Source organism: Hipposideros armiger, unplaced genomic scaffold (assembly GCF_001890085.2).
Source record: "Hipposideros armiger isolate ML-2016 unplaced genomic scaffold, ASM189008v1 scaffold_173, whole genome shotgun sequence".
Lineage (NCBI taxonomy): Eukaryota > Metazoa > Chordata > Mammalia > Chiroptera > Hipposideridae > Hipposideros > Hipposideros armiger.
The window spans coordinates 2,922,645-2,933,959 of record NW_017731523.1 but is presented as its reverse complement, the minus strand read 5'-3'; the positions used below and the strand labels follow the sequence as shown (position 1 = coordinate 2,933,959).

The following is an 11,315-nucleotide window of genomic DNA, read 5'->3' as shown; positions in this document are numbered from 1 at the left end:
CCCCGGATCCGCCCCTCTGGGCGAAGCCTCCCCTCCAGGAACCCGGTTGGTTACAGGCTCCCGTGGGTGTTTGGGGTATAGTTCCCCGGTCTCTTGTGCAAAGCTGAGCGAAGCTGTGGAGACGGCACAAGTTCGGCGGCCACTCTCTCTCCGGAGACTTCCAGAGGCTGCTTTAGCTTAGGGGCGCTCAAGGTAGCGCCCCAGACAGCACCAAACTCTTGACCTCAACTCTTCCCGCTTCCCGCCTCCCGCACCGGCCTCGACTCCCCAGACCCTATTCCGGCCCAGGATCATCTGGGTTTGCTGCTGCTGCTGCTGCTTTGAGCTGGAACTCCTGCCTCCGGCCTCTTGACCACCCAGCGTGGTGGCTAAGTGTGGACCGCCGGGGTTTAGACCCAGCGAACCCGGATTTCTCATCTACAACATGGGGATGAAAATAACTGTACAAGGCTTTTGTGAGGATTTAAATGAGTTTCTATTTAAGGTGCTCAGAACAGTGCTTGGCACATGTTAAATCCTCTGTGTCAGCTGTTAGCATTTGCAGGGTATCACATCACTGTATAAATTGTATTATTTGTTTGGTAACATTATTGTGTCTTATGCTAGAGTTTAGAACTTACGAAGCCACAGGCTTTGCTCAGGTCCCCGCTGTATCTTCAGTGCCTAGAAGAGTGCTTGGTGAAGTGAGGGAGAAAATAGCAGGCTACATAAAGGAAAAGTAGGGGCATGTATAAAGTTCTTAGTCATAATTAAAATGCTGACTAATTAAAATGGTACTAAAATGGTACTTAGTAAAATGTTATACTAAGAAAAGTATCTTTCCACCCACTTTCTGCGAACAAGCTAATGATACTTGGAGAAACTGCTACCCTGGTACATCATTATGTGGCTGGTAGTGTTGTGAATTGATACCCTTTTCTGTAATTTATTTGACAATTCATAGCAAGACAGAATTTGCCAGTCTCCACTGGCCTCAATAAGGTAAGGCCTTGGGACGTGCTTGAAGAAAATAATTTGAAAGGAAAAAAGTAGTATATTCATGAAGATATGCCTCCCACCATTTATAATAGTAAAAATTAGAAAACAACCTAATGTTCTACAATAGAGATAGAGTTAAGTAAAGAATATATTGTAGATGTATGGATGGGAAGTAGAAGTAAGTATGAAAAAATGGACATACATTAAGATAGAGGAATTTGCTATTACTTTTTTTAATGGTTCTTTTTAATGTCAAAATAATATTGTTTTTAAAATTAGTAAACATTGAAAAAAAATCCACACAAAAATACTTCTCTCATGAGACTTTCTTGGAGCTCTTAGCAACAGGCTAGAAAAAATTAATTGGTTTCCCGATCAATGATCCAGGAGCTACTATGCAATCTTGGCTGGTCTCTTATTGTGATATTTAGCCTTGTGGGCATGATTTTCAGAATAAATTGGGAATTACTCACACGTGTGAATAATGACTCTTAGCTTTCTGATTCTCTTGAAGAAGGACGTATTCTTTGAAAGCATGGTTTATGTTAAGAGTAACAGCAGCACTTTCTTGTTTCTAATCTTAGTTGTATTGTTCTAAGAAGCGTTTGTCTTGTTTCTGCTTGTTTCTTTAATCATATTTAAGGAGTATCCATAAGGAGAGCTTTGCCTCCTTGAAAATTAAAGCCTGGTGGTCCTGAGCTATTCCCAGTCCAAATGTCTACAAAATTGAGACAGTCATCAACACTCCTTCCACAAATTTCAGAAGAGCCTGACAGCATTCTGGTAGTGAGGATGGAAGAGAAAGAGGCCTGTAATCTGGAATCCAGCCTCCACTGGAGAAGCCACTATTGCCCAGAGACCTTCCGCCAGAGGTTTAGGCAGTTTGGCTACCAGGAGTCACCTGGGCCCCGAGAGGCCCTGAACCGGCTCCGGGAGCTTTGCTATCAGTGGCTGAGGCCGGAGGTGTACACCAAGAAGCAGATCTTGGAGTTGCTGGTGCTGGAGCAGTTCCTGGCCATCCTGCCAGAGGAGCTGCAGGCCTGGCTACGAGCGCACCGACCAGAGAATGGAGAGGAAGCTGTGACTATGTTGGAGGAACTGGAGAAAGAGCTTGATGGGCCGGCTGAGCAGGTAAGAAGGCATCTGTGGGAATGAGTGACCAGGCTGAGTTAGGACCTCTGGCATGTCATTGTGGGGAGAGCTTGCAAATCATACTTCCACTCAGCACAGTTGGATGTGCAGCAGGGTAAAATGTTCTCCCAGCTGTGCCAGGAAATAGAACATGGCTCTGCTTTTTTCCCTCTCTTTTCCTGTGCCCCAGGATATTGTCTACATAGTTTCTTCTTACTTTATCCTGAAATCCCAACCTGATTCCCTTCCTCAACCTCAAGTAACCTAACTGTTTCCAGGTCCCTGGACAAAATGAGGATATGCTTGCAGAGAAGCTGGCACCTTGGGAAATCACTCAGGAGTCACCAAGTAGCCGGCTCAAGATTGCGAAGCAGCAGCTACAGTGTGCATCCATGGAGCTTCAGTCCTCAAGTCAGAACGGTAAGGGGCAGGATTTAGTTCATAGTGTAGGGCAAAGGTGGCCTGACAGCCCACCACATACATCTTGCCTGCTTTCTGCAGGAGGTCTCAAATCACCCCTCCTGCTTCCTCTTCACTGGGGCAATTTCCACCCCTATATGCTACGCTAAAGAACATTCTCAGTGTTTTGTTCTTGTTTCTCATAGACTCTTATAAAATCTGTAGATTTTAAAAATTCTTGACGTCATCTCCATCAAGGTTTTCAAACCATTTTTAAGCAGCATGACCCTTTTCTCAAATGAAATTTTACGTGGAGTTCCAATATGTAAAATATATAAAATCACAATATGTAAAAATCATAGCTACTCCGACTGAAGCAGGAGCAAGTAGTTTGAGCCCACAAGGGGGCTCCAACTCAGCTTTGTTCCCACCTCTTTTATCTTCAGAAGCCCCCGAGGGACTTTCCTTCTGAAGGACCCCAAGGTCACAGCCTAAAGACCACTGCTCTACATCATCATTTTCTGTGTAACTTCTTGCTCAGTTACTGGTGGGATCTATTGGGTTGTTGAAAAAGTCATGACGCATTTTTGCAATGAAAAACAGAAAAAATATGTCATGACTTTTCCGACAACCCAGTAGTATCAGAATTGCCATATGGCTGCTGAGATGACTTTGCCCTCTTGTGGTGCTTTGCATGTCCACTTCTCTGTTCCCTCCCATTTTAAACTGGCCTCTATTGCTCGTTGCTTCACTTTTTACAGAAGCACTCCAAAATGGCTGGCGTAGCAATCTTTTCCACTGCAGATACTAAAATAATAATAATGATAATAATAAAGTGCTATGGGGAAAACATAAAGCAGAATAAGGGGGAATACATGAAGTGGGGACAGGGTCTTATTAAATAGAATGGTGGAAAAGTCCTCTTTGATGAAGTGACATTTGAGCAGAGTCCCTCCTTCTAGGTGATCATCCTGGATAAAATGGGAGGCAGAGATAAAGAGGGAAACCCGTTAAGGGAATCCCCCCCTACTCATTCTGTATTCCAGGGGTGGCTGATCTGCTAAGCAAGAATAATTTTTTCAAGGGGATTTTGATAAGAAACTAAAGGAAAAACAAAGAACATGTAAGAATTTAAAGAGACATTTAGAAAAGATTTCTCACTCTTACTTGACAAGTATATGCTCCCAAGTGCCTTGTTCTGGGCACTTAACCGCTGCAGTCTAGCAATCATCTTGGCTTCACTAGGAGAAAAGTGAGTCTCTTCACACTCCATCAGGATAGGGCAGGAAACCACCCCAGGCTCCGCGGCTTTGTGTGGTGATGACCAAAGAAGTGATCTGTGACAAAGCCAGGTCCTGGGCTCCTGTTGGCAAGAACCATGTTCTACCCGTGACTGTCCTCACAGAGGCCTTTCCTACATTTTTTTTAGATACATAGAAATTTGAAACCAAAAGCAGCAGGCCCAGGATCTTGCAAGTCAAGGCGGAGAGAAGCAGAATCATGAGCTAACGAAACCATTTCTTCAGGCTGCTCGCTACATGATTTCTGTGGTACAGTCATGTCTTATCAAAGCTTCTGAGGATGACCTTGGTCTCCATGCTATCAAGTGCTAACTATTGCCAAGATTTTGATCATAGAGACTAGACATTGAGGTCACTTTGGAGTATGAGACAAAATCCTTACCATTAATAAGATGATTTCTATTTAAATAATGCCATTCAACTATTCAATTAGTACTATAAAATACTTATAAAAGTAGAGGTTTTTCATAGATGGGTACTCTGTACTACCCTTGATCTCTTGAGGTGTCAGTTATCCTAGTCTGTATTCGCCTCCCACATCCCCATGTTTTTTGGCCTAACTAGTATTTTCTGACCTTATTTTCCATATTCTTTTGTTTTCTTGGGTTTTTTTTTTAAAGATTTTATTGGGGAATTGGGGAAGGGGAACAGCCAAGTTGTTGTCCTTCAGTCTTAGTTGCGGAGGGCGCAGCTAGCTTAGCTCCAAGTCCAGTTGCCATCCGGCTGCCTGTCAGCAGCTCGCGGCCACTCAGCTCAATCTTAGCTGCTGGTGGGCATAGCCCACCGTCCCATGTGGGAGTCAAACCGGAAACCTTGTTGCTAAGAGCGCACACTCTAACCACTGAGCCATCCAGCCGCCTTTCGGCAGCTCAGGGCAGCTCAGCTCAAGGTGCCATGTTTAATCTTAGTTGTGGGTGGGCATAGCCCACCATCCCATGCATGAGCCGAACCAGCAAACATGTTGTTAGGAGCCCGTGCTCTCACCAGCTGAGCCATCCTGCCACCTGTTGGCAGCTCAGCAGCACCTCAGCTCAGGCGCAGCTCACTGGCCCATGTGGGAATTGAACCAGCGACCCTGTTGCTCAGAGTTCGTGCTCTTAACCAACTGAGCCACTCGACTGGCCCCTCCATATTCTTTTTTGACTCTTAGCTTTCTTCATCTCCTTTCTTTGCTTATTATTGATTCATTTATCATTATTAAACTTGTTGATTGACACTCTTGTTTATTACTACCCACTGCCACATTACTGCCACATTTGAGTCCTCTCTTTCAGTTGCTCCTCTGCTTCTGTCAATAATTACTCTTCTTTTAGGTTCTTTCTATTCTTCCAGACTTTCTTCAGTCTCTGACATATCCCTATTCACCATTCTACCTTTTGCATAAAGGTTTTCAGCTTTCTAGTTGACTGCTTTCTCACACTATAAACCTTTCTCTTTTGCCTTATGTCTTAGCATTTTCTCTTACTCTCCCATCCTTCACATTGTGATGCTATTTTACAAACATGCCAAACAATCCATATATATTTCATTTGGTTTAGACTATGTTCCTTTCTTTCTGAACAGAACTGGTGACATTTGCTTTTCTGTGTATTATTTCAGATAAAGACACCAGAACTATAAATATGAAATCAGCTTCAAGGCAAAAGACTTCTTCAGGCACAGAACTGCATGATGATGTTTCTAACACTGTTCATATGAATGTTTCCCAGAGTTTCACATCTAGAGGAACCTGTGAACAAGATGGCAGGTTTGAAAGAAGACATAGAAATCCTTCTCGAAAAAAACAACACAAGTGTGATGAATGTGGCAAAACCTTTAGCCAGAGCTCAGCCCTTATCCTACATCAGAGAATCCACAGTGGAGAGAAGCCGTATGCATGTGATGTGTGTGCAAAGGCTTTCAGCCGAAGCGCAGTCCTGATTCAGCATCGAAGAATCCACACTGGAGAAAAACCCTACAAGTGTCATGAATGTGGGAAAGCCTTTAGTCAGAGCTCGAATCTTTTCAGACATAGAAAAAGGCACACTAGAGGAAAAAGTCCCATCAGTATTGTGAGGGAATCAAAGCATTTACTCAGAGCTTTTTCAACAGAGCAAGAAGACACAGAGCACAAACACCTTCTTAGTATTGATCAGTGGTTTTAAATGGGTACCAGTTTCCTTTTGAAGGTCATAAAAGCCACAGGAGAGAATATGGACTCTTATGTCAGCATTACTTGCTTTTCTGCTTATCAATACAGTGTCAGTTGAGATGTTTGAGATTCTAAAACTTAACTTAGATTTCCATCCTAGGGTAGCTCTTGAAAAGACATGTTCTATTTCCATTATTAACACAAATAATAAAATAGTACAGTTGGCCCTTGAACAACACGGTTTGAACTGCACAGATCTACTTACATGCAGATATTTTAAAATAAATATACAGTCGGCCCTGGGTATCCCATCTGTGGATTCAACCAACTGCAGATTGAAAATAATCCTTTTTTTTTTGCAAAGTGAAAGCAGTTTATTATGAGGTAGTCCACTCCACAGGCAGAGTAGAGGCTGCTCTCAGGCAAGAGACATCCCTGACCCTCCTTACGGCTGTGGTTTTTATTAGTTAAAGCTTTTAAATATGGGAATAAGGGGGAGGAATATTATTCTCCAAAGGGTGGGTTTTTCCAGGAATTTGGGATACACCCCTTTTTTGTCCTTATATGGTCCTCTCCGGAGGTGTCATAGTGCTGGTGGGTGTATCATTTAGCATGGAGATGTATTACAACTATAGTTTAATGTGGCTGGAGATTACTTGGACGTAAAGCTTGTTGCCATTTTGGTCTTGGCTGGTTCTGGCTGGTTTCCTTGTTTCATCTTGATTTATTGATCCTTTGTGTTTAATTGGCAGTTAATGGTTTTTCTTGGAGGCCCTGTCCTGGCCCTATCTCATTCCCCTCTCAGCAATTTTACTCCCATATTCTTTATGGGAAATTGAGGGGTAATGGTCCATCTTCTAGAGCTGCTTCCTAGCTGCCTAGGAACATTGACCCTGCCTGGCGTAGGAGTGAAAATCTCTGGATACCTGACTCAGGCCCCAGGGGCAGGATCTCTTGGATGGTGTCTTCAGCCAGGATGAGTCAGAAACCTTGCATAAGCATCATCTTTACATGGAATAGCTGTAATCTGGAAGGTACAAACTTTACTAAAAGGTTAAATATGCAGGGGCCAAATAGTAGAATGAAGACTACAAGTGTCACTACAATGAGCAGTGAGGTCAAGAGATGTCTGAACCACCAGTAAGGGTATTAAAGATCTCTCCTAAGAATGATGTTTTGAGTCCATCTGCTTGGGTCTTTTCTAAAATTTCTATATTCTTTTTTAGGATCTGGGTTTTTTTCCTACTATCCCAGAGGTATTGACATAAGACAGCATTCCTCCCCAAGCATAGCGTAAGTCCCACTTTCTTGCAGTGAGGACATCAAGGGCCCTCCTGTTTTGTAACACAGGGGTGTTAAGGGATTTTTTTTGTTGTTGTGCATCAAAGATATTAACTATGGCCTTCCATGATTGTTGGATAATGATGGACATACAGTAATACCTTGGTTTGCGAGCATAATTCACTCCAGAAACAAACTACTCTTATTGCAAGACATCACTCATTTACCACGTTAAAATGTATTAGAAATGTTTGTTTGTCTTGAGGAACACTGGCAAACCAAGTTACTCACAATCCAAGGTTTTACTGTATTTTGAATGGCTTGTTCTACCAGAGCGATACCCAAAAACCAAGAGTCCACACGATATGGTGTGGCCTGTTGCCCCCTGAGAGATAATGGGGTTATTGGTGGCCAGGATTCTGAAGTTGAGAGCCTTGAAAACAATATTATCAGTCTGAAGATACAGAGCACCAACTGTATGCATTGTTCTATGCCATTTTATGTAAGGGACTTGAGCATCTGTAGATGTTGGTATCTGCGGGGATGGGGGTTTCCTAGAACCAATCCCCCACAAATACTGAGGGACAACTGTATATTCCTTTTTAGACAAGTACATTTTCCCTGTTGAGAAGGAATGTGTGAGTTAGTATAAAAATAGACATTCGCTTCCATTTCATACGTTGAGCATTAGAGTTCTCAGACCAAAGATTAAGGCACTTTACAAAATTTCTCCCGTTTTGTTTTCTGTTACCATATTCAAAATATGAGCATAGGATTGAGGAGGCCCATAAGACTATGCACCTCAAGACCTAGGCTAAAGTCCAGGGTCATTGTTAGGAGGCAAGTGAGTAAAGGGACTTAATCTCATGAAAACTCCCAAGAGCCTGCACATTATACTCCTGTGTAGGAAAAAAAATCATCTTCACAATGTAATTTAATTCACATCTTAATGTGAAAACATTAAGATGACTCTACATGCTTTCATGGGATGGCCTAAACATAAGGAATGTTCTAATAAATAGGGCTGTCTGTGAGTGCTTATGTAAGGTTGATGCCGTCTTAATAAAAAGGAAAAAGGGCGTTGAAGAAAAGACTGTCCAAGTAAGACTGACTACTGTAACACATGTTGGCAAGTGCGGCATGTTACAGACGCGTACCACAGCTTACTTGGAAAAGGAAACCCTTAGCAGCTGATGACTATTCAGGGTTCTTCCTGGCCCCTTTTCTGGCATAAATCAGCTGTGAACATGTTTCAGGCATCACAAGACAGCCTTTTTAGGGTCTTCTGCATTCTTAATAAGTTTCTAGACAAAGCTGTCACAAAGTAATACCCTGGAATTTGATGCTCTTATACTAATGGGGAAATCACTAAAATTAATTTAGAGTCCACCAAAGTTTTACCCATATTTAATTCAGAGTCCCTGTTTAAATATAGAATGATTTATATGTTATTAAAATTATTCTGACAGTATACAACATAATCTTCCCTTTTCCAGGGATTCTTGCTAAGAGTATGTATTACAAGAATACATGTATTACTGTGTTTCCCATGGTGCCACACATTATGCAACATGGGCGCAAACATAAGAAGTGAAAGTCCTTGGAAGGAGAAAAGGAGCAGCTCATAGTGAACTTCTTTGAGTGGGTTCCTCATGAAGTGTAAACATTTCATTACCGGAAAATCCAACCATCGCTAGCACTTAGAGTAACTCCAGAAACCAATGTGGGATTACAGTGCTCTGCTTAGTATATTGATAGATATAAGATTAGTAGGGGGAGGAGTCAATGCAAATTTAAATAGACTTTTTTGACAGTGATTATATTTTATAGTTCTAGGGAATATGAATATATATTGGGTTTGGTATATTTTCCATTATTAAAAATGTAGGAGTCTTTAGGGCTCATTCTCTGTAAAAAGAGGAATAAGCCATCTATTAAAGCAGCAAATGCCTGAGAAACTGTGTGTATTGTGAATTGCTGTTTAGTATGGAAAGACAGAGTTTCTTAGGTACTATGCGAATAAAATGGCAATCTAAATCAAGTATTCTGAGGGAATTGTCTGTTTTCACTTGGTGCTCCCATAAACCTTAGAAGATTGCATCCTCTGTGAATAATCCGAATCCGCTTAGATAAACATTATCCAAGTACATGATGACTCTTTAAAGGGCATTGCTGTGTACTTTGAGTTAACCTGCACTTACAATAGGCCTTCTAATGAGTAGAAGATGCTAATTTATCTAAATAGAGAACTATATGATTTGGGCTAACATTGATAAATGTTAGCATGATAGTAGTTCCCCCATTAAATTACTTAATTTCCGCAGATAGTAAGTACTCCAAAATGAAATTGATATTTCTTTATGAATTGCAGTTCATCTTGGCCTTCAATATTATACCTAGAATCGAATGTTCCTTCTTTACCTTGCTTCTATTCTCTTTGAAAACATGTCCATCACTGTCCTTAAACCTTCCTGTATCAGGAATGCTTCTGAATGCAAAATCCACATTTTGTAGCTTAAGCAAATAAGACTTTGCATCCAGAAACCTGGAGGCTGAATTGCTGTTGGCTCTCAATTAGCAGCTGGGCAGTGACTGGTCTGGCTGGTGAATCTACTCTCCTTTTGGCCTTTCCCTCATGCTTATTTTCTCAAATATGTGAGAGAGCTGTCCTAGCTCCAGAAACGACATCTGGGGTCAAGTCAGGAGATAAGAGGAAGAATGGCACAGGTATGGCTTTTTCCTTTATTAGGAAAAGTGAAAATTTTCCAAGAAAGCCCAGCAAAATCCTGCTTATGTTCCCTTGTTGCGTATCTGATAAAGCAAGTGTTTCCAACTCTGGAGGGAAAGGAGCAGGGCAGATGGGGATTGGGAACAATTTGGGGTCAGCCAACAGTATTTGCCATACTCCTCACTGGCCACCTAACTCATCATGGGCAGATTTCTTTGATTTTGCCTCCTGCATTACAGAAAAAAGATTACAACTCTTACAACCTCCTACCACAAAATTTGCCAGCTTATCCACACCTCACCCATAATTTCTTCTCTCCCTCCTTTCAGAATGAAACAGGAATCTCTCCTCTCTGGTCCAGCCTCCAGGCAATACTATGGCAGTAGCACAGCAACGGCAGAGGTCACAGGGAAGAAACTTAAACTTACAAGGTGGGGAACCTTTTGCTCTAATCAAAGGAGATTTGGTCCCAAGAGCATGGTGCCAATTTCCATGGTGTTTATTCTCTCTGTGTCCTCTCACTGCTTGGACCATGATGCAGGCACAGTTGAAAGAAGTAAACAGAGCAGGGAAACTAAAACCCCAGTTTTCTAGCTGGAGGATTAGTAAGGGAGGCCTTGGGGAGCCAGAAAGTATTGAGTTTGTTGCAAAGAGGAAAGAGGTCAAGTGTGATCCCCAAAAGTAGTGTGTGAGCTCCTCTGCTCACCTTTAAACTGCACATGCATGGATCTGACTCTAAACAGCAAACAGCAGGTATTGAGAACTGGAGCAACAGAGTAGACTACCACCCTGGTTACTGGTCACAGAGCAGATCCAAATTGCACTGGAATTGTTTGAAAACTGAACTGACATTGGAACGGTAGCCCACACAATGCATATCAGAACTTGTGACCTGTCCCTAACTAAGGCAATTGCCTGCAAAAACAAATCAACCTTCTCCTTAGGGTTTATATGATACTCAGAATCTGATAACATAACATTCAAAATGTGCAGGATAGAATGCACAATTACTAGGCACAGGAAGAATGGAATATCTCAATTTGCAAGGAAAAAGGAAATCAAATTAAGGCAATGCCCAGATGATAAAGATGTTAAGATTATCAAAAGAGACTGTATTTATTTATTTATTTTAAAGATTTTATTGGGGAATTGGGGGAGGGGAACAGCGTTGGGGAATCGGGGAAGGGGAACACATAAGTTGCTGTCCTTTTGTTCTTCAGTCTAGTTGAGGAGGACATCGCTTCACTGGCCCATGTTGGTATTATCATTGCGCTCTTCCCACGTAAGGCAGTCGCTCCCTGGTCATTGGATGGCCTGCTCACGGCGGCTCTTGGCAGCTCACACCAGCTGCTCACGGAAGCTTATG

At 42.1% G+C, this 11,315-nt stretch overlaps 1 protein-coding gene across 1 annotated transcript in view; it reads left to right on the top strand.

Annotated features, from left to right (window-relative positions):
* ZNF24 (zinc finger protein 24) overlaps positions 1 to 11,315 on the top strand; it is a 32,237-nt gene that overhangs the window by 754 nt on the left and 20,168 nt on the right. Inside the window, exons 2-4 of the mRNA XM_019652069.1 lie at positions 1,622 to 2,109; positions 2,388 to 2,529; positions 5,409 to 5,951. Of these exons, the coding sequence (XP_019507614.1) occupies positions 1,693 to 2,109; positions 2,388 to 2,529; positions 5,409 to 5,951 (1,102 nt within the window). The 5' untranslated portion in view covers positions 1,622 to 1,692. The remainder of the gene's footprint in view (positions 1 to 1,621; positions 2,110 to 2,387; positions 2,530 to 5,408; positions 5,952 to 11,315) is intronic.